This window comes from Halichoeres trimaculatus, unplaced genomic scaffold (genome assembly GCF_033239565.1).
Source record: "Halichoeres trimaculatus isolate MK-OKI-2021-1 unplaced genomic scaffold, fHalTri1.1 fHalTri1_scaffold_14, whole genome shotgun sequence".
NCBI lineage: Eukaryota > Metazoa > Chordata > Actinopteri > Labriformes > Labridae > Halichoeres > Halichoeres trimaculatus.
Window position 1 is genome coordinate 8,447,402 of NW_027437192.1, and position 27,777 is coordinate 8,475,178.

Consider the following 27,777-nt stretch of genomic DNA (forward strand, 5'->3'; position numbering starts at 1 on the left):
AACTGTGAAATAAAGGTACATCAAAGACACACTGGATGAATAAAGGTAATAAAAGTCTTTATTTTCATTTATCATTAATGACATTCATTATTGTTACACAACACTCAAAAGTATCACAGGTTTTAATGCCCAGTTAACCTTCAGTTAACATGCAGTGTCCATAATAAATAAATCATGAGGCACATTCACTGGCAGCTGTGTTTCTTCTTGGATGCCGTCCAAGCTTTTACTTAACAGTCTGAGTCCATTCAGACTTATCACAATATGGATAAGTATCAAAAAATGACCACAAAAAACATAAACAATACTGGAAACCATTACACAACCATTTTAAAGTTATTTTCTGTGAGATATTCACAGGTGGTGAAGGAGTTAATAAAGTTTTATTCAGCCTCATAACTCATTTATTCTGACACTTAAATGAAGGGCTGATGCAGCCATGCACCCACACCTTCGCAACACCTGGCGCTGAAAGTCATGAACGGTGCCAATATGACACAAAAGCTTTTTATATACGGCAACAACTCCTCTTAATAAAAACTAACGACATACAATTAAATTATTATCTCTATGACAGCATCAAATAAAAGTAAGCATCATAAAAACAGGTTTTACGACTGACCTGTGATTGTATAAGACTGCACCTGATTGGACAGCGTCAGCAACTAATGAGTTTCAGGGTGTTACCCCTTTAAGAGTAGGTGGCTTTAAAATCCACCTGTTTTATCCCTTTAAATAACGATACAATTTGTATGAGCTACAGGTGCTACACTTTGGCTATTTTCCTCTGACGTCACCCTCAGGGTTAGAAGCTAGATGATGGTAAATGTTTAAGTGCTAAGTTCCAGGTGAAAAAGTTTTTTTTTAAATTACAGTATCTGACAACTAGGTTCGATTAAAGATGTCCCAATTTATGAGAAATTGGAACAAAAACTAAATTATTTGAAGAAAAACAACATATTTGATAGGCTGTTAGCCAAGCGTTAATGTAAGCATCCATCATCTACACGGCTAATCTAACCGTTAGCTTAGTTTTGAAAGTGCTACACAAAGGGAAAGTCATTTTCAGACTTAAATCGTTAAAAAAAGCACGACTGATGACCCCTAAATAGGAACTAAAACTGCAATTTTTGGAAAAACTCATACTTGATAAGCTTTTAGCTTAAGTTACAGAGTGCTAACATAAGTATCATCCAATTTCCCATCTAATTAAACCATTAGCTTTCTTTTGAAAGAGCTACAAAAAGGGAAAGTCAATTTTTGACTCAAGTTGGCACGAGTGGTAACCACTAAGCTAGCACTTAACAACAGCTAACGTTAGCCTTAAACCACTTCCTAGCTAGCATTACCGTTAGCAAGAGGCTAACATCTTTTCTATGTTGTCATGCAGCTCATCTAAGAGTCTAAAACATGAGTCCTGGTTCACAGGGTAAGAAGTAAGAAACAGGTTGCTAGCATTAGCTAACATTAGCTGTTGGCTAATGGTTGGGGTGAAATACTGTTTGATGGTTTTGAACTTCTTGCCCTAAATGTGACATTTGGGACTAAAGGAGGCCACATGATGACACTTATGTTTCCACAGTATTCAAAAACATCATATAATTGAGGTGGATACCACATTACCGAAAAACACTTACACACGTGTCTTTGTAGTCTTTCCGTAGAAAGATGTGGGTTCCTTGACATTTTATCTCAGCGATCTGTCCTGACTCTGCAGGACGAGGATCTCAGCAACAAGTCTCTGTGGATCCAACTGCTGAGGAAACATGTCCATAGCTGTGTCTACCAGGTGAGCACTGAAGATAGCGAGGAGCTTTTTACGGACCACTTGTCTCTCATCGCCAACGTCACCGGGACTCGGTTGTTTCCCCTGAGGAGGCTCCCAGTGGGAGTTACAGCCCACTACAGGATGAGCCCCAAATGGATCTGACCAGTACTGCTGCTGTTGGCCATGGACTCTGCTGTGCTGGAAATCGGTTGGTGTGCTGTACGCAGGTATGCTAACTGGATAGGTCCCGTAGCTGGAGTAAGGAGGCAGACCGTAGGGGATCATATCGGAGCTGTAGTGCTGGAAAGTCTGTGTGGTCCCCCTTGGAACAGGGCTATGAGAGCAGCAGCTGCAAGGTGCACGGTACTGCTGTCTTACTCCATGAGGGTGCTGAGGGCTTCCATACTTTTTATCACAAGTACTCCATGGAGCCTCCATTGGCTGACTGTCTATAGAGCCTAAACCAGAGTCCAGCTGCTCATGAGACCCACTAAGTCTCAGTGAGCTCTGATCAGACTTGTGCGTGGTCTTTTCCTTCCTTGATGCGGACCTCTTTCCAGAACGATGACTCCCCTTCTGAGATTCATGTTTATGATCTTTCTTTAAGGAGCCACTTTCAGATACTAGAGTCAGTTTCTTTGCCATATCCTCCACCAGTAAGAGGCTCTGACCAGGAACTGGACTGAGACGAGATGAGGATTGTTTCTGGGTGGTGGAGGGTTGCCTAGCAGAATCCCGGAGCTCATCAGCAACGGAGCGGTTGGAGTGGTTGGTTCGCTCGGGGTGGTGAAATTTACATTTGATTCCATACGTACATTTCTTTCCTGGAAGAAAAACAGAAGATTTTAGAATTACTGATCAGGGTTACACAAATTCGAAGTCCAGAGCCTTATGCTAATATTAGCAAGCTAACATGCTTATACTGAAAATCTTTGCAGAATTAACAATGACTGCTTTGAAAAAATAATTAGGAAGACAAAAACGTTCCTATAAAACAGAGCATGAAGTGGAAACAGGGTTTATACTTTTCCTTGTGTATTGTGAAATACTATAAACAACTTGAGTTGGCCAGGAAATGCTTGAAAGCTAACACAAAAAATGTCTAATGCAGCAGTTTTCTCACCATAGGGGCAGGGCTTTCTTTTCTGGTTCTTTGGAAACCTCCGCAGGAAGTTCTCCAGGGTTGGTCCATGGCGACCCAGGGGATCATCAGGTGGCATGAACCTGACACGGGGTGAAATTCTCACTTTAAAAAATATGTTCAACCTCCCTTGGAGCAAGAAAAGCTCTAGTAGAACTTACTTGTTATTGACAAAGGAGTACATCAACAGCCTCTCCTCGATGAACCGCTTCCAGTTTGGCTTTTCAACCTGCAGGTCACGGTACATGTCGTTGGAGACGATGATGCCGTCGGACTCGTACGCCTCCTTGACGATGAAGCAGTCGTCATTACAGACAACCCGTTTACCTGCGACACGACGCGATGGAGTGAAGACCAGGATCTTCCTCTTCTCCAGGTCTCGGAGAATGTGCTGATCTTAAAACACAGGAAAGAGGCACTTCAGAAATTATTCACGTTATCCACAAAAACAGATCATTTTGACCACTTGGAGGCGATAGAAACAAATTATTTTCCCTACCTAAGTAGTGCAGTCCACTTACCAGTTGTAAAATCAGGGGTGATACCAACACCGATACTGATACCAGTATTTCAAATAACAATTCAATAATTTTCAATTCCACCAAAAATTTATTTTTGTCTTTTTCTCAATTTTATAATATATGAAAAATTTTGCCCTATCAAAGATTTTTTCTCTGAATGGAACTTAAGAAATAAAACCCCCAAACCAATCTGCCATTGAAAACTGGTACATCCTTTATTTTTAGGGTTGGGATGATATGCTATTCTCGTGATTACAATTACAATATTTGTGATTTTTTAGTTTGCTTTTTTAACACCAGACCATGTGAAAAAGTTAAAGGATAATAATGTCTACAGACTATATGAAGAGCCATATTTTTCCATAAACCGCAGATCACGTGAGTCACATCACCCTCTGCTGGAGAAAAGTGGTAACTTTTTTCCAATTCAGTTTATAAACAAAGTCTGAAATGGAGAATTTAATTTTTTTGTAAAAAATTGATTTTCTGACAAAAATCCTGATTTATCGACTTCTGATTTTTTCCCCCAGCCCTACTTTTTTGCTAGCGTTTGTGAATAAAGTCATGTAGATTGAACCCAAACAGTGACGCCATGCTGCTGGGATGTGCACGTTATGTAACTGTTAACCAGAAGAGAGCTGAAAATATCTGTGATAATTCATTGAAATGTCAAATCTTGGGCGTTTTATCTTTCCTTTCTGGTAAATCATTAAAAAAATGAAGCCACATCACAAGACAGGAAGCAACATTTGCATCATTAATGTGGGTTTTTCCCAGAAGACAGATTCAAAAAGGTTAATTATCAACCAATGGCTCTAAAAGTTTCACTGCAACAAAACAGTTTATCAGCACCAGCAATCTGCTCGCAGACGAAAAGCAAACAAGCACTGTGCTGTGAAAAAAATCCAAATATAGGCCAAAGGCGTGTCAGAATCACACAATTGCAGTTTTTAATGATTATCTTTTGGTATCACAAACCACTGGAAAAAACCCTCCGCCTTAAACCTTTGTGCTACAGCCACAAAGATTACTGATAAACTTTTTTATTTATTCAGCATTTGGAAAGAAAAGCCTCCATGGGGTATTTCCAGTTTTGAGTAACAGAGCTTAATGTGAGACTCAGCAGTTGCTTCAGAGCAGCCAGCTCCTTTAAATTTAGCTTTGGTTTGTCAATCAATGGGAAAAAACTTCACTATGAGATGCAAGACCTGCAAGTGTTTTTGTGACTTCGACCACAATTCCCTGATTTAAGGAAATAAATCCACTCTTCTCCACACATTCAGGCCAAGCAGGAAACTTGAAACCTTAAAACTATGAGTGACATTTTCCTTTTTTACTACCTGTGATGGGAACATCTGGTCGGGGCTGCTCCTTCCTCCACGAGGGAACAAACACGGTGATTTCAGTGTGACCTCTCTCCAGAAAGAAGTTTACTGACAGCTGGATCCCCAGACAGGAGAAAACTTCCTTGTTCCCGTGGCTGAAAGAAAGAACGAAAGACATGAGAAATGGATGAGGAAATGGAAATTAGTCACACTTCAAAGAAAAGAATGATAAGCAGGGTGTCTTTTATAAACACCGTCACAGATCTTTTCCTTTAAACACACAAAAGCACATTTGTCTCACAGTGAGGGCAATGATTCTTATAATACACCAGGAAATTTAAAAAAAAAATGTCTATGATTTTACTGTCCAAACTAACTTGGCATGTTGCTTGATGGGCTGCCAACAAAAAAAAGTCTGAAATGTATCAAGTCCAAATTCAATATCATAAAAATGTGAACCCTCTGATACTCTCATCTTTAAAAAGCACAGGCTTCCTTTTATTTTTTGACCAGACTTTGACCAGGAAATACCAAAAGAAGCCAACATTATATGCCATTGAGAGAGAAAAGTGTCTTTAATCTTCCAGTGCTATAAGCACACTTATTCTGGTTATCCAGAATCTTCATGATGCCCTATTTTTGTCTTTGGAGCTTGAAGAATAATGATGTGACAACAAACAGCGCTTAACAAATTTATTAGACTTCCACCCAGTGTAAGGTTTTTGCCAGTGCTGCCCTAAATTAATCAGTTAATCCACAAGGAAGTGCAAGCTCTTTCATCAAAATTATATCTTCAGTGCTAAATTACAATTACTGCTGTCATCCATAAATTTTCAAATGCACTTTCAAATAATCTATTAAAAAAAGCAACGCTCATAATTATTTTTTGATTGACAAATTACAGTCATTTATGATACATTTGACCAAGTTACAGGTAATTACTCTTTAAAAGACGAGTCTGAGCTAATGCTCTTTATGATGCTGAACAGTTACCTAAATTGCATGACAGGTGGTATTATACATTTCTAAACTACTGTCTTTATCAATGAAATCTGTGTCAAGAAAGAGATCAATTTTTCTCTCATACATGATTTTGTTTTTCATAACAACTCAAAGCCAGGAGACAACTAGCTTAGCGCAAAGACCAGAAACACAAGAGGTAAGCGGCTAGCCTGGGTAGCAGTTATAGCATAGTTAATTTTGGGGGGGAATAATGCTTTTATTCTAGTAGTACAGTAATAACTTTACAGGAAATTTAAAAACTGGTCAGAATGCTAACTCAGCTAGCATAAAAAAGCAGGCCTTCTACTATTTAAAGGAATTAAAATCTTAATACATTTCCTGTAAAGCTTCGTTATTTTTTATTTGTTTATTTCTAGTAAGGCTGGGTATTGCCAAGAACCTCGCCATTCGATTCCATTCGATTCGTTTCGTTTCTATTCGATTCGATTTAGTATTGATTTAAATGCCTCAGATATCGATTTCCTGCCCCATGTGAACATATGTGGTATGCAATTAAACAACCCAAATGTCATACTTTAAAGCCAAAAGATCTGGCTTTATGCTGTTTCTGCCATTTTTTGTTGTTTGGTCTCTGGTGGCCCTCGTCCATACAAAGCAAATAACACACACAGTCCCCCTAACTTGCCAGGAGATGAATCGACTCAGAGGATTTGCTGAATCAACATTGAATTGGGTAAGGAAATATTTCGATGCAATGATTCATCAATATTTTAACCCACCCATTCTAGCCACCCAATTTCTAGTGTAATTTTTAAAGAAAATATAGTTTCAATCAACATTAGCTAAAAATGCTTTCCAAAATCATTAATAGATCTAAACCAGTCAATGTTATATCATGATGAACAGAGACCCAATATTAAGACAAGCCAAAGAGCATTATTACATCTTAACCCCCCATTGTGTGTGTAGAGACCTTTAGAGCATTTGGCAAGAAAAACTTCCTTCTAACAGAGAGAAACTCAGGAGGAACCAGACTCAAAAAATAAGTCAGGTTTTCCGGGAGTTTTGAGTACAACAGTTTCTTTCTAAGGAAGCTCGTGGGGATTTCTGGGAGAGCTCATTTTTCAAATGTCATCTATCCAAACCTGTATCAGGTTACATATGTCTCCACGACGTCTGACCTAAAACTGATGTTTCCCCTTTAATTTATTTTTCTCCAGGCTCTCTTCTGAAGACAGCTACTTAGAAAAAGCTGTTTTAATTGCTGATTTTGATTCCTTACCCTTAAACAAAGCTTTTTTCAGTGATTCACCAAAATGAGCTGTCTTTCTCAAATCAGTACGAGCAGCAAACATTTAACCTGAGGACATTAACACACCGCCTGTACATATTTACAATTGCAGAGCTGTTGAAAATATGACATTTGTCAGCGCTCAGAGGCCTCGAGGGCATGTTGGTTTTGCCAACTTTTAAGTCCGGACAGGTGACAAAACAAAGGAAGCAGAAAGCTAATTAGAGAGCCGGGGTGTGAAATGCCGTCAGGCCTGTTTCTTAATTTAAATCTTTCTCCATAAGAAGTATTGATTTCAAGGAAACAAGGCACCCACATACGTACGTGCGCTGATTTGCATACTCAAGCTGCCTGTCTGCAACGTGCCTGAACGGGCGCGCCTGACTGGGAAAGGCAAGAGGACAGAGGGGTGTGTTCTCTCCGAGTTTGCACACTGTACTTTTTGCTGTCTCGCTCTCTCACCCATTTTCCAACTGTGTGTGCTTGTCTGGGTGTGAGGAGGTGAATGAGGGAAAAGGTCAAGTGTATCCAGAGGCAGAGCTCACTTGAATTGTTGTCAATAAATCAGTCTAAGTGGTGCTGAAAAGCTGAGCACATAACAAGCTCCTGCTCAGGTGTTAAGTCAGTCACTCTCTGAATCTGACAGGGAGGGAGAGGCCTTGGTGCTCTCGCTGCTTGGTGCCGCCAGCGAAGTTAAAGACGGTTGGGTTGAGGCGTAGATGTCCTTAGAGTAACACAACATTAACAATGAACCGTCCTTTCAGAGTCGACTCATTCCTCGCGACTGTGAGGAAGTGGAAGAGTAGATTTTCCATGCTGGACTTGAACACAGCATTATACGGTTATGTATTGAAGAATAAATACACTGAATGAAAAAATACATTTAATTATTAAACAAACTGTTATTTTTTACCACATAAACACAAAAAAGTGCCAAGTATTGGTATCGATTGCCAGGTACCGGGCATCGGTACCACATTGTTTCAAATGTGAAAGGTACCCATCCCTCGCTCATGCCGCGTTTCCTGATTAGCTGAAACTATTTAACCACTAAGGTTTGTCGTGTTTCCCTCAGGATGAATTTTAACCACAGTAAAGACCTCTGGTCTTTATCTCATAGCATCAATACATCAAAATTTATGACCCTGCCAAACCCATTCTCCTTTATTAACTCCTCATGCAAGAGCTTGTTAGCATGTTAGCATGCTGTTATTAGCCTTACATCTTTCATTTCTTGCTCTAAGTAACTTGTTCTCAAGCTAATATAGCTTTTTCCTTATGCTGTTTTATTCCTGTTCACACATGTTGCAAAATAATCAACCCCTTTTTAAGGACACTCTGTCCCCGCCACTCCAAGTTAATGAGTCACAACATGTCGGAGCTAGCTGAACATTTTAATTAGCAATGATATGTCAGAGAGTTTGGATGTAAAGCGATATCAAACACGTGTATTTAGAAATATATCCTTCTAAGTTATGAACCTGTTGGTCTCAAAATGTCTTAGCGACAGTTCCTAACAATGGGCTGCCTTAGTGTCTAAAGACCAGCTGCACATTAGACAGCATGTTTGTTTGAATGTTTGCTCAAGATTTAAAGGCGAACTTCTGTCAAAATTTAAGACAGAGAGTAAATTTCACTTGGTAATGCATTGTTGACTCAGCAACTGAATAAAGTCTAGCAGAGAGCCATAAGTTCTTCACATTTGTCCTTTTGTCTAGAGTCAGACCTTAAGTTGCCTTAAAGCTCCTGTTAGTTGCAGAAGCAGCAGTTTTTCTGAATCAAAATAATCTTTGAAGTAATAGTTTATCTTTATCCTTATGGTCTGGTTGGCTGTTGTCGCTCAAATGGAGATTTAAGTAACAGTTTAGACTATTCATAGCTGCCTGAAAACACATCACACTGGCTTTAAATTAAAAAACATGGCACCAGCCAAACTGTTCACATAGAAAAATTTGACAATTGAAAAAAATGTTAAGTTGGCCTCAGCGTTTTGATTCCCCAGTATTCCAACAACTTAAACCCCTTCTCTAAATCCTGTGCTGTGGAGGATACAACAATAGCATCCTTCGTAGCCAAACATGACATAATTTTGCCACTCAAAACAAAGAGGTTATTCAATGTTAAATGACAGAATTTGGTTTCAACCATAGACTGTAAAAAAAATGGACGTCCGCTTGCTCGGCTCGAAGTGAGGTCTCACAAAAACTGCTCCCCCTGGTGGCTGGCTGCAGTATAGGTTTAAGGTTTCCAGTCATTCCAGATGGGCTGTGGTCAAACTTTAAAAAATGATTACACCTCTAAAAATGTTTCTCATGTCCGATTGTTGTGGTAATTTGAAGATATTATTTGGCTGTCTTGTATCCAAGTTCTCTTCTTTCTGAAAAGTTTCATTTTCATTAGTTATACAAGGTTAAAAACGAGGCTTTATGCAATGTTTAACGATGATTGACAGCTGCTGTTCTTGTGTATTTTTTTCGAGGATTGTAAAATATGCTGGGAGGTAGAGTCAGAAAGTGATTAGACTCTCGAAAGAAAAAGAAATAATTATCATTTTTGTCACCAAGCTCCACTCAGATTCTCCCAGAATCCATCACAGTCTCTGCTGCGCTGACTCTGGCTGCAAACTGCTACAATGGCTGCGCCTGTGACGGAGGAATTTTGGCTTCAAAACCGTACAATGATAAATGGCGGAGCCACACTGTCCACTCTATATACAGTCTATGGTTTCAACACAATATCAAGCTACATCCTTGAGACTATTTTGGAAATGTTGGTGATGTTTGTGTTATTCACTCAAAGATCAATGCATTTATTTTTTAGCTTTGTGACCGCAGTTGAATCCTCTGTAGACCAAACCAAGTCTCAACACAACTCAATCTTTGTGGTCTACAATGGCTAGGGATGGATACCGAATTAGGTACTTTATCTGGACCATTTCAAATGTGGAAGGTACCCATCCCTAACGGTGGAAAGCTGGGTCCACGGCTATAGTGTAGCTACATATCCTCTAGTATCGAACCAACTAGCTTGCATGTTCCATTTAGAGGTAGAGAAAGACTACAACAACAGCACAACATCTCCCCTCAGTGAAGCCATATCTTTTATCAAGACATGCTTAGTAAAAAGATAGGTCCCTAGCATTTTTTCCAGATAATTAAAGAAGAAAAGTCACAGAGAGAAATTTACAAAATCTGTACCAACCTGAGGCTCCTCTGACATTCTATCAGTAAAATAAATGCTTGTTTTGTTACATGTGCCTGTCCAAAACACATCAAAATGCCAACATGCCAGCACTGATTTCAGCTGTATTTTGGCTTCACTTTGTAAAATTGGTGGTGGTGGTGCAGGAAAGCCATCCATATTATAATAAATCAAATAAATCAAAAAGTTTGAGCAAGAAATATTTCTAAAGGACACAATTCTTTTACAGAGTTGTCTTAGTAGAATATTTTGCTTTCATTAAGCTAATGTGTTCATGTTGAACTTGCTGCTAATGCTAATGACACTGTGCTGCTAAACAAAAATGTTTGTCCCTTGTTTGTGCAATGAAGGCTCTTAAAAATTAAACTAGCTAACCATATAACGATGCAAATAAAGATGCATCAGATAATCCTGTGTCAGCGCTGCAAGAAGCAACATATCTTTAAGACAGGTATTGCCAGCAGAAAGAGGGAGTTGTCCTGCTAAACAAACTCAGGGTGACTAATCAGGTGACATGAGGTGATATTAATTACCTGTAGACCGGTCATGTTTGTTGTGATGCTACTTTCACTGGTGAGGTTTGTGTCAGTGAGTCACTGTGAGTGTACAAGTAATTGCAAGCACAAAGCTAGCTTCATAGGACACCGAACACGTGTGAGAGCGTGTGACCTGAAATTCATTCTTCAGGTGACATTACTGACTATGACTCTAAAATGCAAATCACAACAAACAAACACTTGCAGTGTTTTTCCTAGCCAAATAAAGTTACAAAGGACGTCACTTGACACTACTCAGCCTGTCCCGAGGCAGTTGGTGTACAAAGAGGGCTGAAACAAGGATCACTATTGTCCAATTAGCCTGTTAATTATTTCACATGATTAGTAAACAGATTGATTTATTAGTTAAACCCTATAAGAAAGTAAAATAAATACCATGTCTAAATGAGCTAAATAAAAGTCGACCGAAACCCAAAGAGTTCCTTTTTCTTTAAGGGCTTTAAATTACAGTACACATTATTAATCTTCTTTCTGTTTTCCAACGTAGTTGATCTACAGGATCATAAAACACACCTGAAAGTACAGTCTTGAAATTCCTCTGACATAAACTTCTTTCTTTAAAGTCAAGTTAATGGGCACCACTGGCTTGGCATTTCAAGTATGCGCCCCATGTATTGGGACTATATTCTTAATCCCAGCAGTCACTTCTTTGATTCCTAACCACGGCAGATTTCTGACCCCTGTTTTTCCTTTCTGATAAAAGCCCTAAAAATTAAAACAATAATAAGCTAAAAAAAACAGTAAACAACTAAGCTGCAGATGATAATTTCAAAAAACGATGTGCAGAGAATATCTGCTTCCTAAGTCATAAATTTATAAAGAATTGAAACTCTTGGACAAAGAAAACAGAGAAAAGTATTGAATTCTGATATTTGTTTTGCAGTCAAAAGTTTAAAGTGTTATAGAGAAGGATGCTCTTTGATGTTTCATATTTGTGACTTCAAAATTTTTGGAAAATTTTAGTTTTTCAGCAAGTTTTAATTTCTTTCTTGCAAACCTACCCCTAGAAAATTTCACAGGTTGTCCAATTTTTTTTCTGTTCACTTCTAATTTTTTATCACAAGGTTTTTCTCTAAATAAAACCCTTGTACTCCCTGCAAGTTAATTTTGATTTTACCTTTTTATCTCTAATTTGTCATCCATTGAATGAGATATAGTGAAAAAAAAAAGTCACACTTCTCATTAATGATTCTGTTTTGGCTTTAGTTTCTCACCTCATGGCCACATTGCTCCCGTCGATCACAACAGGTCTGAGAGCGTCTTCGTCCTCTTCGCTCTCTTCTCTCTGAGGAGACGAAGCAGTAAGTGGAAGCCGCATTGTGGGACCCCCAGCCTGCATGTCCCCTTTGGGCACCAGCACCGACATGGTAGTCACCGGCCCCTGCTTGGCCTCCCGGCTGGCCCCAATCCTAACCAGCTCACCAAGGACTTTATCTGTGTCCACACTGGGGCCAAACTTCTGCTGAACAGCCTGAACCTGAGCCGTGGAGTACCCGAGCTTGTGGAAGAAGTCCAGCTGAGTCTCCAGGTCTGCTTGGTGCTGGGGGTCTGAGGAGGAGTCGGCTTCACTGGGATACATTTGTTTACAGGAGGGACTGAAGGAGTTTGGAGCGGTGAGGAGTGAAGGGAGGCTCCATGCAGAGAAGTCAGGGTGGTTCAGAGAGGAGGTGTACGTGTTTTTACTCCATGGATGTGCAGACAGGAAGGCAGTAACTTCAGTATTCATCTCTCCTTGGCCCGTAAAGGCTGGTCATAATCTCCCTGTTTGAAGGAAACTTCAGCTGTGATACGTTTGTTATCCTGAAACACAGAGTTGCAGCAAATTACTAATTTCATTACTAATGACATTGAAAAAATTAGCAATACCTGTTTCCAATTTGAACACCCTGTGAAGTATTCGTTAAATTTTCTGGATCTTACACATTTTATCACATTTTATTTTGTCTGAAACAACCTATTTCTTCTCTCCATAGTAAAAATATGTTACTTTTTTGTTCTTGTAGTCCAATGCTACAATGGTTATATCCATTCAAGATATGATAACCCAAAAAAATGCATTGTTTTATTAATCCTAAGAATAAAATTTGAGGGTATTTGTCTCTCTGATCAGTTTTTTTAAATTTTTTATTTCTTTTATTTTGTCTTGTGTTTTATTTCCTCAATCTGGTGGTGTTATTTATTTATTTATTTATTTATTTTTACCTTTCATTGTTTTTAAATCTTCTGATTTCTTTTGTATTAGCTCAAATCCTGTCCTCCCCACATTTCTCTTTTATTTCTCTGTTATTTTTCTGTTTTATTTTGTAAAGCACTTTGTAACCTTGCTTTGCAGAATGCTGTTTGATAAATCTGTCTTACTAATGACATTATAAAAAAAAACACCATGAATTAGAAAGCAACTTTTAGGGCTTCAAAGTATTTAACTTATGTTGTTTTATTTACAATAAATTATTTTAATATAATACTGACAGTACTGTGACGATCAATATCAACCGACCGTGATAACTCATCTGCTAATTCACAGGTTAACTGAGTCTTTGCGTCATATTTATTAACTAACACTTTCATTGAACGACCAGGGTTACGACATTAAAAACTCGTTTATGACTGAAACTCAGAAATGTTGGCCGAACAGTGATAGGGAGAATAATTTTTCCGAATCTTTTCCCAAAGTTTCAGAAATGTGTACGAAGACAACAAAATCCTCGTTTCACGGCTGCGGGAATGACTATACGTTATTACTCAGCCGGTTTGAACTTTTCTGGAGGGAAATGAAGCCAGAAGTCTCCCTGAAACGCCGCTCCTTCCTGGACTCCAACAAACAGGTAAAAAGAGACAGACTTACCTCAAACAGCCTCCTTGCTGAGCCGTTGGACCTCCTTTGTCGTGGTTAAAGTGCTTGTAGAGCTCACAGCCGATGACTGAGCCGACGACAGGCTTCTGTTTGAGTTTTGAGCCGGTGTGATGAGGAAGTTGGGTTTTTCCTTTTCTTGTCATCAGCAATCATCCCACCAACGCGGAGGTTAGGGCGAGTCACATGTCGTCGAGCCTCCGGTAAATAAATACAACCTGAACACGCCTCTGATGAGCCGATTGTCTGTCAACGTTCTGTCACCGTGAAGGATATAAAAAGCTGACTCTTTGAACTAAAAACCTCCAGAAAAAGTCGCTCTACTGCTGAAAAACACTTGCACTACAAGTCATTAGTGTACAGAAAAGGTAGTTCTGTATGGAAGCCCTAAAAGGTCATAATTACTTTTGTTTTACCGAAGTAGCTGTTAATTTCAGTTTGCTTGTTTTTTCAAGGGATTTAAACTTATTTTCCCTTTTATCTTAAGATGCGCAATGTGACGTTGAAATTATGTATCGGTCATTGTCAGGTGACGTCACATCCGCAAATGCCGCCGTGCATCTTAATTCACCGATTAATACTGTTATTTGTTGAAATTTTAAAAAATATCTTTCTCTGGCATCTTTTGTCAGCTTATCTCGATAAGGTTTTCGCTCGTTTGGCTTTTGTTTTTTTAGTTTTACCATTGTGTAAAATCGTAGAGCTCCTCACTGCCTCTCCGTTTACCTCTATTGTTAACCTCTATTGTTTACATCCGTTTACCCACCAAAATGGCGGCAGGGGCTTGTAGATGACGTCACTGACAAAGACCGATATTTAACACAATTTTCGACGTCCAACTCAGGTCTCCTGAACGTGCAGAATGAAAGTTTTTATTACATTTTTTGGACGTTGTATGGAGGTCAGATTAACGTCTAAAATGTTTGGATCCATTTTGAACGTCTCATTGACGTCTAGATTTTGTCTGCGAATGACGTCCAAATGCTGAACGTCATTACAACGTCCAAAAGTTAGATTCAGACGTCAAAATTTGTACCTATTTTGCACGTTGCTCTGATGTCTAGATATGGTCTTCAATGGACCGACCCAATACTGACATGATCTGCATGTCGCTCCGACGTCGGATGTTTGGAGGATAATGAAACTGTTTTGCTATGATATCAAGACAAGCGGTGACCTCCGGTCTAAGAATACGAGACAATACGGAAGTGCTAAAATCTGCTGTTTCTCGAGTGTTTGCTTGAGGCTGGCTCCAGAAGTATCAGAAGTCACATACACACCAAGCCAAAAAAAGCCGTTTTCAAAGCACAAATTAACCTATTTACAGCCTGGCTCAAAAAAAAAAAAAAGTCCACTGTCTGAATTGTTAAGTTTACTATCAGCACACACTGCACAGGGGGTGAAATTTTTTCTAACTTGGTGGTTTAGAGGATATGAAGATCGCAAGCTTGCCCAATCAGAGGCACAGCTCAGGTCACATGACTGACAGGTGCCCTATAGCCATACACAAAGCCCTTGTCACTTCCAATATGGCCAGGATTCCCAATTTGCTTTATTTTCCGTTTCAGAAACAGACAGGTGACGTCGGGGAGACTATGTCCATGTTTTATGCATTTCATGTGTCTGCTTGAGGGTAGCTCCAGAAGTAACAGAAGCCAATTTCAGTGTTCATTTGTGCTTTTACTACTTGATAAGGGGCACAAAACAATACAGGAAAGGCTTTACTTATCTCTGTCATGCTGTGTTTTGGCTAATGATAGTAATCAACTCACTGAATTTTACAAAAGTGTCTCAAGAAAATGAAATTTGTTTTGTTGGGATTAAGAGATAAATTATCCCATCATCAGAGAAAACATAAATCCCTTTATCAAGATAGCAAGAAACTATAGCCAAGGTCTAAAAGGAACCCTAACTGTCAATGACTGATAACTCTTTCAAATATAACATGAGGTAAATAAATAAAAACAATAACAAATACAAGAATATTGTTTTTTAACAATTTATTTTGAGATTTGAGACCGCTGTTCCAAATTTTTGTTGAATAATTTGAGAGGATATTAAATTCACTTTGGTTATGCATCTCTTTCTTTCTTTGACTACCCTCGATGGCAATTACGCCTCCTCCATGGTGGTTGTAGCTTGTGCTCTATTATGGGGGGAATGTTGGGGAGCACTGGAGGATGTAAGCCAGGAATATCTGTTGAGAATGAAGCTGGTGGAATAATTGGGTATGATTTGTGGTCTTCTGCTGTGGGTTTATCTGGATGTTCATCTTGGCTTGCCTTGTGGGATTCCTTTGTGGTTTTATCCGAATATATCAAATGACTTGTAGAGGACTCTGTCACTTCTGTTGATCGAGGTGGAAGCACAGATGGTATTGGTTCTGGTTCTGATAAGGGTCCTGTCACATGGGTAGTAGTTGAAGACTCTGGTGCTTCTGTTGATCGAGGTGGAAGCACAGGTGGAATTGGCTCTGGTGCTGGTGTTGTTTCAGGTTTTTGCACAGATGTTGTTGGTTCTGGTGCTGGTGAGGTTTCTGCTTCCTGAGTTGAAGTTGTGGGTTCTGGTGCTGGTGTGGTTTCTCCTTCCTGGGGAGAAGTTGTTGGTTCTGGTGCTGGTGTAGTTTCTCCTACCTGGGGAGAAACTGTGGGTTCTGGTGCTGGTGTTGTTTCCGGTTCTTGCACAGATGTTGTTGGTTCTGGTGCTGGTGTTGTTTCTCCTTCCTGGGGAGAAGTTGTGGGTTCTGCTGCTTGTGTTGTTTCAGGTTCTTGCACAGATCTTGTGGGTTCTGGTGCTTGTGTGGTTTCAGGTCCTTGCTCCGCTGTTGTTGGTTCTTGTGCTGGTGTTGTTTCTCCTTCCTGGGTAGAAGTTGTTGGTTCTTGTGCTTGTGTTGTTTCTCCTTCCTGTGGAGAAGTTGTGGGTTCTGGTGCTGTTGTTGTATCTCCGTCCTGGGGTGAAGTTGTGTGTTCTGCTGCTTGTGTGGTTTCAGGTCCTTGGTCAGATGTTGTTGGTTCTGGTGCTTGTGTTGTTTCTGCTTCTTGGGGGGAAGTTGTTGGTTCTGGTGCTTGTGTTGTTTCAGGTCCTTGGTCAGATGTTGTTGGTTCTTGTGCTGGTGTTGTTTCTCCTTCCTGGGTAGAAGTTGTGGGTTCTGGTGCTGGTGTTGTTTCTCCTTCCTGGGAAGAAGTTGTTGGTTCTGGTGCTGGTGTTGTTTCTCTGTCCTGGGGAGAAGTTGTGGGTTCTGCTGCTTGTGTGGTTTGAGGTCCTTTGTCAGATGTTGTTGGTTCTGGTGCTTGTGTTGTTTCTGCTTCCAGGGGAGAAGTTGTTGGTTCTGGTGCTTGTGTTGTTTCAGGTCCTTGCTCAGATGTTGTTGGTTCTTGTGCTGGTGTTGTTTCTCCTTCCTGGGTAGAAGTTGTGGGTTCTAGTGCTGGTGTTGTTTCTCTGTCCTGGGGAGAAGTTGTAGGTTCTGGTGCTGGTGTTGTTTCTCCGTCCTGGGGAGAAAATGTAGGTTCTGGTGCTTGTGTTGTTTCAGGTCCTTGCTCAGATGTTGTTGGTTCTGGTGCTGGTGTTGTTTCTCTGTCCTGGGGAGAAGTTGTGGGTTCTGGTCCTTGTGTTGTTTCAAGTCCTTGGTAAGATGATGTTGGTTCTGGTGCTGGTGTTGTTTCTGCTTCCTGGAGAGAAGTTGTGGGTTCTGCTGCTTGTGTGGTTTCAGGTCCTTGGTCAGATGTTGTTGGTTCTGGTGCTGGTGTTGTTTCTCTGTCCTGGGGAGAAGTTGTGGGTTCTGATGCTTTTGTTGTTTCAGGTCCTTGCTCAGATGTTGTTGGTTCTGGTGCTGGTGTTGTTTCTCTGTCCTGGGGAGAAGTTGTGGGTTCTGGTCCTTGTGTTGTTTCAAGTCCTTGGTCAGATGATGTTGGTTCTGGTGCTGGTGTTGTTTCTGCTTCCTGGGGAGAAGTTGTGGGTTCTGATGCTTTTGTTGTTTCAGGTCCTTGCTCAGATGTTGTTGGTTCTGGTGCTGTTGTTGTTTCTCCGTCCTGGGGTGAAGTTGTGGGTTCTGCTGCTTGTGTGGTTTCAGGTCCTTGCTCAGATGTTGTTGGTTCTGGTGCTGTTGTTGTTTCTCCGTCCTGGGGTGAAGTTGTGGGTTCTGCTGCTTGTGTGGTTTCAGGTCCTTGGTCAGATGTTGTTGGTTCTGGTGCTGGTGTTGTTTCTCCTTCCAGGGGAGAAGTTGTGGGTTCTGGTGCCTGTGTTGTTTCAAGTCCTTGGTCAGATGATGTCGGTTCTGGTGCTGGTGTTGTTTCTGCTTCCCGGGGAGAAGTTGTAGGTTCTGGTGCTGGTGTTGTTTCTCTGTCCTGGGGAGAAGTTGTTGGTTCTGGTGCGTGTGTTGTTTCAGGTCCTTGCTCAGATGTTGTTGGTTCTGGTGCTTGTGTTGTTTCTGCTTCCTGGGGGGAAGTTGTTGGTTCTGGTGCTTGTGTTGTTTCAGGTCCATGCTCAGATGTTGTTGGTTCTTGTGCTGGTGTTGTTTCTCCTTCCTGGGTAGAAGTTGTGGGTTCTGGTGCTGGTGTTGTTTCTGCTTCCTGGGAAGAAGTTGTTGGTTCTGGTGCTTGTGTTGTTTCAGGTCCTTGCTCAGATGTTGTTGGTTCTTGTGCTTGTGTTGTTTCTGCTTCCTGGGGGGAAGTTGTAGGTTCTGGTGCTTGTGTTGTTCCAGGTCCTTGGTCAGATGTTGTTGGTTCTGGTGCTTGTGTTGTTTCTGCTTCCTGGGGAGAAGTTGTTGGTTCTGGTGCTTGTGTTGTTTCAGGTCCTTGGTCAGATGATGTTGGTTCTGGTGCTGGTGTTGTTTCTGCTTCCTGGGGAGAAGTTGTGGGTTCTGCTGCTTGTGTGGTTTCAGGTCCTTGGTCAGATGTTGGTTCTGGTGCTGGTGTTGTTTCTGCTTCCTGGGGAGAAGTTGTGGGTTCTGCTGCTTGTGTTGTTTGAGGTCCTTGCTCAGATGTTGTTGGTTCTGGTGCTTGTGTTGTTTCTCCTTCCTGGGGAGAAGTTGTGGGTTCTGGTGCTGGTGTTGTTTCTCTGTCCTGGGGAGAAGTTGTTGGTTCTGGTGCTTGTGTTGTTTCAGGTCCTTGCTCAGATGTTGTTGGTTCTTGTGCTGGTGTTGTTTCTCCTTCCTGGGTAGAAGTTGAAGGTTCTGGTGCTGGTGTTGTTTCTCCTACCTGGGGAGAATTTGTGGGTTTTGGTGCTGGTGTTGTTTCCGGTTTTTGCACAGATGTTGTTGGTTCTGGTGCTGGTGTTGTTTCTGCTTCCTGGGGAGAAGTTGTGGGTTCTTGTGCTGGTGTTGTTTCTCCTTCCTGGGTAGAAGTTGTTGGTTCTGGTGCTGGTGTTGTTTCTCTGTCCTGGGGTGAAATTGTGGGTTCTGGTCCTTGTGTTGTTTCAAGTCCTTGGTCAGATGATGTTGGCTCTGGTGCTGGTGTTGTTTCTGCTTCCTGGGGAGAAGTTGTGGGTTCTGCTGCTTGTGTGGTTTCAGGTCCTTGGTCAGATGTTGTTGGTTCTGGTGCTGGTGTTGTTTCTGCTTCCTGGGGAGAAGTTGTGGGTTCTGGTGCTTGTGTGGTTTGAGGTCCTTGCTCAGATGTTGTTGGTTCTGGTGCTTGTGTTGTTTCTGCTTCCCGGGGAGAAGTGGTAGGTTCTGGTGCTTGTGTTGTTTCTCCTTCCTGGGGAGAAGTTGTTGGTTCTGGTGCTGGTGTTGTTTCTCCTTCCTGGGGAGAAGTTGTGGGTTCTGGTGCTGGTGTTGTTTCTCTGTCCTGGGGAGAAGTTGTGGGTTCTGGTGCTGGTGTTATTTCTCTGTCCTGGGGAGAAGTTGTGGGTTCTGGTGCATGTGTTGTTTCAGGTCCTTGCTCAAATGTTGTTGGTTCTGGTGCTGGTGTTGTTTCTCTATCCCTGGGAGAAGTTGTGGGTTCTGCTGCTTGTGTTGTTTCAGGTCCTTGGTCAGATGTTGTTGGTTCTGGTGCTTGTGTTGTTTCTGCTTCCTGGGGAGAAGTTGTGGGTTCTGGTACTTGTGTTGTTTCAGGTCCTTGCTCAGATGTTGTTGGTTCTTGTGCTGGTGTTGTTTCTCCCTCCTGGGTAGAAGTTGTTGGTTCTGGTGCTGGTGTTGTTTCTCCGTCCTGGGGAGAAGTTGAAGGTTCTGGTGCTTGTGTTGTTTCAGGTCCTTGCTCAGATGTTGTTGGTTCTGGTGCTGGTGTTGTTTCTCCTTCCTGGGTAGAAGTTGTTGGTTCTGGTGCTGGTGTTGTTTCTCTGTCCTGGGGAGAAGTTGTGGGTTCTGGTCCTTGTGTTGTTTCAAGTCCTTGGTCAGATGATGTCGGTTCTGGTGCTGGTGTTGTTTCTGCTTCCTGGGGAGAAGTTGTGGGTTCTGCTGCTTGTGTGGTTTCAGGTCCTTGGTCAGATGTTGGTTCTGGTGCTTGTGTTGTTTCTCCGTCCTGGGGAGAAGTTGTGGGTTCTGGTGCTTGTGTTGTTTCAGATCCTTGCTCAGAAGTTGTTGGTTCTGGTGCTGGTGTTGTTTCTCCGTCCTGGGGGGAAATTGTTGGTTCTGGTGCTGGTGTTGTTTCAGGTTCTTGCTCAGATGTAGTTGGTTCTGGTGCTGGTGTTGTTTCTCCTTCCTGAGGAGAAGTTGTGGGTCCTGGTACTGGTGTTGTTTCTCCTCCCTGGGGGGAAGTTGTTGGTTCTGGTGCTTGTGTGGTTTCTCCTTCCTGGGTAGAAGTTGTGGGTTCTGGTGCTGGTGTGGTTTCTATATCCTGTGGAGAAGTTGTGGGTTCGGATGCTTGTGTTGTTTCAGGTTCTTGCTCAGATGTTGTTGGTTCTGGTGCTGGTGTTGTTTCTCCTTCCTGGGTAGAAGTTGTAGGTTCTGGTGCTGGTGTTGTTTCTCCTTCCTGGGTAGGAGTTTCCTGGGGAGAAGTTGTGGGTTCTGGTGCTTGTGTTGTTTTAGGTCCTTGCTCAGATGTTGTTGGTTCTTGTGCTGGTGTTGTTTCTCCTTCCTGGGTAGAAGTTGTTGGTTCTGGTTCCTCTGTTGGTCCAGGTTCTTGCACAGAAGTTGTATGTTCTAAATTCTTTGAGCCCTGTGTTGTTGATGCTAGAGATTTGCCCTCTCCATCTCCCCATTCTTCACCCCCACCTCTGCCCCCACAACTGCATGGTGGGGTTTGAATAATTTTTTCAATGATATCAGTACTGGGGAAGTCCATGCTGAAGACACCTAAGCAGCCTGGATGTGAGGAGCTCTTTTGATGTTGATCAACAAAGTCATAAATCTCCACATTTATTTTCTTAGCTAATGTTGCAGGATTGGATGTTGCAGATTCGCCAGTCAGAACAATGTGATGTTTACAGATGAGCGGCTTGATTTTTCCTATTTTGTCCTCAACATTTTTAAGTTTTTTATATTCAAAGAAGAATGATTGGTGATTTATTGCCCCCACGTGGTATGTTTCACTCCGCAGGAAAACAATCTTGCCTCTTGCCTGTTTCATGTTTGGTACCGACCACTCAGTCCATATTCTTTTTTTGAACTTTTCAATTGTTTTATCCAGGAGTTCTACCAAATTGCCTTTACCAAGTCCATGGAGTGTCACCTTTAACAGCACTGTCTCACCCCTATGGGCATTTAAGAAATTGAAAATGATCTTCAGCACCTTATCAAATTGGATTGCTTTCACAAGCAGCCAGTGGCTGTTTCGCACATACATGTGCTTATAGGAAGGCAACCAGGGAGTAGCATGGATATCAAAGTATCTTATTCCTGCATTAAGTTGCTGCTCTAGTGTCCAAACTTGACATTGAAGAAGTGGTCCTCCATACATCGATGAGCTGTCATGGGTTCCAGGAATGGGGATAGCAGATACTGGAGTCTCATCAAGTATGGACTTCATCCAGTTCTGGTTGTAAAAGTTGGTATCTAAGGCTGGGTTGTCATTGAAACCTGTCCATGAACCAGAACAAGAGGCCACTCTGGTGGGGGACAGACACGAAAATCACTTCATGAAATACTGCTTTGAAATTTTCAGCATCACTCAAATAAAGGGAAACCAATTACATATATGTTTAAGTAAGCTACACACTTTTGCCACGTTGTGTTTTGCAGAAGATGTTAAGTGGTTAAAGAGGTTTATAGCACAACACTTTTATAAAGATTAAGTTCAACTTACAAAGTGAGAAGCCAGATGTAATGGTTAATCTCCATTGATGGTTTCCTGATAAGTCTTTAGTCCAGTGCTTTCAATCGAAATCTATTCAGCTCTCCCCTCAAGACGTTTTTTATATCTTTTTCCCAACTTTTTCAGTTTGTTAAATGTTTCATAAACCTCCCAAAGCCTTTACATGTAGACATGAGTGAGAAACAGGCAGTTGTCTGCGTTGCACAGAGCTAGTGTGGCTGTGAGTATAAAGATAAACTTTCATTTGCATGTTTTTAATCTGCAATCTTGTGTTTGCAATGGAAGGAAGAGTATGGTAATAAAAGACAAAACGAAACGGGGCCATTGTAAAAGTGCTGCATATCATAACAGTTTAGGCTGTAAAAAGCGGCTACAGAAGAGCCATGGTAACACTGAGTTAGGGGCTATTCTTTGTGTTGAGCTACAGAGAGGTTTTGGTGGGACTATTTCATGACTAGGCACACTGACTTCCTAAAGAAATGTAATCACTCAGAAGTCAGACTGCAGTTTGTGCTAAGCTCTTTAATCTGCTTGAGAGAGCAGCTTCATTATTACCATACATATAGAAAATGGCATCAATCACTCATCTAACTCCTTATAAGTCCAGCAGGAAATCATTCTGCAGTGATCTTACAGATGGATCCATTTTCCTGGAGCCCTTTTTGAAATGCTCTTTGTGTATCAAGGTAAAACTGCACCTCTGTGCAAAGTTGTGTCCATAAACTAACAGATTTCAGAGTTCTCTGTGGGAAAACTGTACCATACTCGGACACTTGACCTCAACTCCACTCTGGAGTGAACTGGATAAAGCCATGCTTTACCTGCCAAAATCACCTCTCAACCTCGCTAATTCTCCTGTGACAGAACTGGTACAAATCCCTGAAGGTTGGTTTCGAAATCTTGGGAGGAGGATGTTATATCACAAAGTTAAAACAGATTTCTAATGAGTTTTTTATAGTTACCTCGGAAAGATGGAGTGTTTTGTGCACACATTGGTGTAGATTTAATTATTTGGTCTCTAAGGCCTTGATTCTTGTATGCACCGCTATTTGGATTATCACAAATTGGTCCATAAATCAGAAAATCTTGTGGTTTTCTATAGTTTTGGCTGTCTTTTACCAGAAAATGAACATATCTTCATACACTGTAGTTGTTGTCCCTCTGTGGTTGGGTGCACCATGCTGACACGTCTTCCTGTTCCGGCCAATAAGCTTGTGTGTGGCCTTGGCTGATCCTCTTCTTGGCCACCTGTTGCATCTTAGTCCTGCAGGTTATCTGCAGAAGCAGGATCAGATAAGACTCTAACATGGACGATTTGTTATTACAGCAGACTCAGTTAGATAGTGTCTTTGAAATGACAAGAAGGCTTCTGACCTGCGAGGGGCTAAGTTGTGTGTAAAGTATACTTCTGCACCAGCGTTTACCTATAGGAGTTAATCCCTTATTTGCTTTGGCAAGATGTCTGTGAGAACTCTCCCGCTGGTTTTCATTAATCTGGGTGGAGAGATGCTTTACATATTGGACCAGCGCCTGCGAGCTCACAACACGTCTGAGGACAATTCAGAGAAAGGTAGCGGTAAATAGAATGACAGGCTTGTTAGGTGTGTACGTGTTTAGCCCCAAGTCATTCCTCCTCCTAACAGCTGTAGCTGACAGACATCAGATTATGAACTGAACTTATGCATTGCATTCCACCATGTGCAACTCCCTGAATGATGAGTCTCTTTCTCTTTCTTTTCCTTCCTGGAAACCCTACCTGCATGAAGGAGTGTGGTCAGAGTATGACAGAAAAAGAGGTATTCATGCCATACTTTAGCATGCTAATGCTCAGCCACTTTTCATAGTGTCCACAGGAAAGTCAATGGTTTGCTTGTAAGTTGTTCTGGGAACATACAACCTAAACAGATAAAATAATAAACATTACTTTAAAGTACATTAATGCTATTTTCAACTTTTCAACAAGTGGTGCAACCAAAAAATGATAAATATTCAAATCTTTGTAGAAAAGAAAAAAGCTCAAAGGCTAGCTTAAGCAAGATACTTCTGAAATGTTAGCTGGCCATAGCTAGCTTTCTCTTTGGCTAACTGAAGCAAGCTACTTCTAAAAGAAATGCCAGAACAGAGAAAAATAAATAAATAAATAAAAAGAAGACAGCTTACCTGGTAGCTCAAGCAAACTCTTTTTAAAATGTAAGCTAATCTTAGCTGTCTCTTTGGCTAGCTAAAGCTAGATTTGCTTACTTGTCTTACTGTAACTGATGATAGTGAAGAAAAAATGTAGTCTCCAAATATGTATCTATCCATCTGATCTGTTTTTATTTTTTAATTGCTTGTTCACGTTTTTAATTATTTGTTTGTTTCTAGTTATGAACGACATTGTTGGCACCATGTTCAATAAATCCTTCATGGATGAACTCCTCAAGCCTCAGCAGCTGTATTCTCACAGGACACTGAAAACTGTGCTAACTCGTTTAGCACACGCCTCAATCATGAGGCTGAACCCGGCTAGCATGGACAGGGTAAGTTCAAGGTCGCAGGAAAGGATGTGAAAAATCCTTTTGGGTGAGTCAGGATCAAGTCAGATCAGTTGTGAAATTGATACACAACATTTTTTAGGGGATACTTTTGTGGAGTTAAGCTAATCTAATCTTGCCCTCATTGCTCTGGGAATATAAATTCTTAAAAATTGTCAGAATATTGTGAAGCTGCGTAGTACTCCTGTTATGTTCTATATTATCTTTCTACTCACTCCATCTGCTTTAGTTTGCTGGGCTGATTACATGATATTTTCTGTCTGTCTCTTGTAGCTTTACGAGCTCATGATCATGGCATTCAAATATCAAGTCTTCCTTTGTCCACGGCCCAAAGACTTGCTGCTCATCTCATACAACCACATAGATAGCATCAGAGAACTGGTAAAGGAAACTCCCATGGCTCTGAATCAAGTGGATGAAGCACACAGGAAAATCATTGAGGTGCAGTCTGAGCTCTGATGAATAGCTTGTGTTGAAATGTTCCCTTGAAGTGTTGTAAAGACAGTCTGTACATTTAGTGAGTCTGGGTTCAGCTGTCAGTTTGTGTCACCTGTTTATATAGCCTCCATCCTGTGTGACCTGTTTCTGTTTCTCCCTGCTGCAGGTTTACACATCGTTATCAGAGGGTGAATTCCAGCTGTTACGACAAACGCTGCTCATATTTTTACAAGACAGCCATGTTCGAGTGAGTCATTCTGCCTATTCATTCATTTCTCTGTTCAAATCAGATGTTTTTATAACAACTTAAACTGCTTTATTCTCGTCTCAGGTGTCGCTCTTCATGAAAAGTAAGGTTCAGAATCCAAACGGTCGCTTTGTTCTGACCGCGTCAGGCCCGGTGCCTCATGGGATGGAGGTTCCAGGGCTTATTAGGTAGGCAGCTGATGAATAACACAACATTAAATTTCATCTGTTTTGATGTTTGAAATCTCTGAAAACTGGGTCTTACAGGGTCAAATATCTTCTTTGTACTGGGTCTTTTTGACGACTTAATTCAATTTTTTTTCCTTTTTCACAAATATGGTTACCATGTTGTTTTTCTTGTGTGCCAACATAGCGTTTAAACCCCTTCAGTTTCCTGTAAGTACCACAAAGAGGTCAAAGTTTCTGTTGTCTGTGGGATACCTCTTTAAATTGACTGGAAACATTTGCAAAATATGTGTCACAGAAACTCCTGTCTCCATGAAGATGTTGGTTTCAAGTCAGGTGGCTCCTTGAGTTGTGTGAAAATCAAAAAACACATTTAAAAAAGTAGTAGAATATTTGAACACACACAAAATGGAAAATAAAACAAAGCTGATAAAAAAACACACAAAAAAGCAGTAAAATGCCCACATCTTAACATTTAAACTCACTTAAAAGACAATGAAAACACGAGAGGCTTAAAAAATATGAATACACCGCCAAATAAACCCATGACCCCTGTTAGCAGCTGCTCTTTCTGCAGAAGTTTGACTCAGCACTCTGCAGACAAGCTGCCATGGCCTCATTTTAAACTTTCTAATAGTTTTACCAACTCAAATTTCCAGAGTTTCATCATCTGTTTCCTGTCTCTGCAGGATGTTTGATGAAAAAGGGAAAGAAGTGAAACGAAGCGAGTTCCCCACAGGAGGATGTTACTCCAGCCCCATCAGGGAGGGATCGTTTGAGCTGCATGGAGACAGAGTCATCAGACTGGGGCTGAATATGTATGACGGCTGTTTGCTGCTGAATTATGTGCACTTAGAGACAACTGAATGAGGAGATAACCTGGAGTTTGTTGTGTTTCATGATTTTAAGGTATAATGTGAACCATCCAGAGGAGACACACACATCCAAAGCTTCCTCTGTCAAGGTACTAAACCATGATTTTCATTTCTCTCCACCTTACAGCTGCTTTATTCCCATTACACAGGAGAGCAGCACTGACAGCTGTAACCTGCTTCACACTGGCTTTCTGGTTGTTGCTGAGAATGTTTTGTTTGCACAGCATCTCTTTGGTATCGATGCAGAGGTGCGGCTTAATAATGGGCCACATGAAAGATTTACAGCCTCTGTTCTGCTGCAGGACCAACATCTTGAAGTGTTTGATTGACAGGAGAAATTTAGGTTAGCCAAGGTTGTTGTTTTATGAGCTGTGGATGCTAACTGGCACACCTGAATACTAAGGTGACCTCTTCATTACATAAAGTGAAGAATTTGTGTAGCCTATGTTATTTGAAAGTGATTTACAGTGTGCATCTTAAAGTCATTTATTTTGGGTAAGTTTTTCAAGCGTGCACCTAAACAGCAGCTGACACTTTGCCTCTTAATCCAATATTTACCTTCACATCAATTAGATGTCATTAAAAATCTATATTTCTTAACTGAATCCACTTAATTTCAGCAGAAAATGATTTTTTTTTAAATTGTTATTCAATCGCAAACTATAATGTTCAATGAAAACGCTGCACTGTAAGGGGTTGATATAAACATTTATCAGTGAAATGAAGATGTAAAGGCTTCAGCCAACTATAGTTAATAAAAACAAGGGGTCATTTTTCTGCTCAGCTAGCACCTTAATCTTTAAAGCAATTGCCTTTTTTGCTTTGTTGTCTAAATCTTTTAGTGAGCTTTTTATTTGAAACTTTTACTTTTAGTAGAAACTACCTGTCATTTAACTCCTTCCAGTTTTTGGTGTTACTTTGACCCCTCTTTGTACCTCTATCCAGACAGACGACACCCCGAACCTCCTCGCCAAAGAGGAGCTGAACCAGCTGGCTCGCCTGATGGGCAGCATGAAGGCCGAGAACACACCCAAACCTGAACCTGTTTTTAGGATCAACCTGTTTACCTCGGATCAAGAAGAGGAGGAGGAAGAGGCGTGAGTGATCCTGTTTTCTTAACTTTACCAGTTGTCAGTCAGCTAATGTAAATAATATGGCTTTGCTTTTGTGGACAGGAGGACAGCAGGGGGAGCTGGAGAGCCATTGTTTGGAGTGATAAACATTCAGGCAATGCAGGTACAGTATGGATGAGTAGATATAAGAAACTTTGTGACAGAGGAAAGACTCTGAAAGTGTATTCCTGACATTTTTCTGCGTCTGATCCAGGATGAACAGGTTGCCACTCAACTGGCTGAAATAGCTGGACAGTTTACAGAAGGAGAGGAGCAGTCTGACAATCCTGGCAGCAGTAGCAGTAAAGGAGACGACCTGCTGGCTATGATGGACCACCTCTGACTCTGTTGGGTAGTTTTTACGAGACCTTCTGATAAATTTACTGTATCAACTTCTCTGCCTCACTCTGGATTAGTCTTTACTTAAAGGAAAATCCTGTTGTCTGTCACTGTGAGTTTTGAACTCTGTCAAATTTATTCAGTTATTTATTGAGTTAGTTAAGCACTTTTACTATTCTATCAAAGTAAAATAATGTATAATTTGGACTGACAATGGATAAACTCTATTTAAAATATTTCAATTAT

At 41.0% G+C, this 27,777-nt stretch overlaps 3 protein-coding genes across 6 annotated transcripts; 1 reads left to right on the forward strand and 2 right to left on the reverse strand.

Annotated features, from left to right (window-relative positions):
• Positions 1 to 134: 134 nt before the first annotated feature.
• Positions 135 to 13,747, reverse strand: zc3h12ab (zinc finger CCCH-type containing 12Ab). Of its 2 annotated transcripts, none has more exons than XM_074687421.1 (6): positions 13,613 to 13,747; positions 11,982 to 12,528; positions 4,771 to 4,910; positions 3,071 to 3,305; positions 2,892 to 2,992; positions 135 to 2,592 (listed from the first exon to the last, which is right to left on the reverse strand). In XM_074687421.1, exons 2-6 carry the CDS (start codon positions 12,491 to 12,493, stop codon positions 1,688 to 1,690), a joined length of 1,893 nt encoding a protein of 630 aa, XP_074543522.1. In that variant the 5' UTR covers positions 12,494 to 12,528; positions 13,613 to 13,747; the 3' UTR covers positions 135 to 1,687. The 2 variants fall into 2 exon arrangements, with proteins under 2 accessions (XP_074543522.1, XP_074543521.1); XM_074687420.1 differs by having other exon boundaries at positions 11,982 to 12,567.
• Positions 13,370 to 27,691, forward strand: oscp1a (organic solute carrier partner 1a). 3 transcript variants are annotated; one of them, XM_074687423.1, is made up of 10 exons: positions 13,370 to 13,592; positions 24,166 to 24,320; positions 24,609 to 24,776; positions 24,940 to 25,020; positions 25,105 to 25,208; positions 25,895 to 26,023; positions 26,115 to 26,169; positions 27,026 to 27,177; positions 27,256 to 27,316; positions 27,407 to 27,691. In XM_074687423.1, exons 2-10 carry the CDS (start codon positions 24,168 to 24,170, stop codon positions 27,533 to 27,535), a joined length of 1,032 nt encoding a protein of 343 aa, XP_074543524.1. In that variant the 5' UTR covers positions 13,370 to 13,592; positions 24,166 to 24,167; the 3' UTR covers positions 27,536 to 27,691. The 3 variants fall into 3 exon arrangements, with proteins under 3 accessions (XP_074543524.1, XP_074543523.1, XP_074543526.1); XM_074687422.1 differs by lacking the exon at positions 24,166 to 24,320; XM_074687425.1 differs by lacking the exons at positions 24,166 to 24,320; positions 24,609 to 24,776.
• Positions 15,715 to 23,109, reverse strand: LOC141803226 (uncharacterized). The gene is made up of 7 exons (XM_074687187.1): positions 22,945 to 23,109; positions 22,636 to 22,700; positions 21,446 to 21,595; positions 19,651 to 20,340; positions 18,814 to 19,398; positions 17,156 to 18,768; positions 15,715 to 17,087 (listed from the first exon to the last, which is right to left on the reverse strand). The coding sequence occupies exons 1-7, from the start codon at positions 23,107 to 23,109 to the stop codon at positions 15,715 to 15,717; spliced, it is 4,641 nt and encodes a 1,546-aa protein (XP_074543288.1).
• Positions 27,692 to 27,777: the final 86 nt, after the last annotated feature.

Coding starts and splice junctions, on each gene's coding strand:
- zc3h12ab (XM_074687421.1), bottom strand. CDS start 12,493: ATGAATACTGAAGTTACTGCCTTCCTGTCTGCACATCCATGGAGTAAA. Junction 4,911..11,981: donor GGGAGCAATGTGGCCATGAG/GTGAGAAACTAA, acceptor TCTTTCTTTCAG/CCACGGGAACAAGGAAGTTT. Junction 2,993..3,070: donor TACTCCTTTGTCAATAACAA/GTAAGTTCTACT, acceptor ACCCCGTGTCAG/GTTCATGCCACCTGATGATC.
- LOC141803226 (XM_074687187.1), bottom strand. CDS start 23,109: ATGTTAGAGTCTTATCTGATCCTGCTTCTGCAGATAACCTGCAGGACT. Junction 22,701..22,944: donor AGAGGGACAACAACTACAGT/GTATGAAGATAT, acceptor CCTCCTCCCAAG/ATTTCGAAACCAACCTTCAG. Junction 20,341..21,445: donor ACCCATGACAGCTCATCGAT/GTATGGAGGACC, acceptor ACTTCTACCCAG/GAAGGAGAAACCACACAAGC.
- oscp1a (XM_074687422.1), top strand. CDS start 13,371: ATGACTGAAACTCAGAAATGTTGGCCGAACAGTGATAGGGAGAATAAT. Junction 25,021..25,104: donor TACAAGACAGCCATGTTCGA/GTGAGTCATTCT, acceptor TTCTCGTCTCAG/GTGTCGCTCTTCATGAAAAG. Junction 27,317..27,406: donor TAAACATTCAGGCAATGCAG/GTACAGTATGGA, acceptor CGTCTGATCCAG/GATGAACAGGTTGCCACTCA.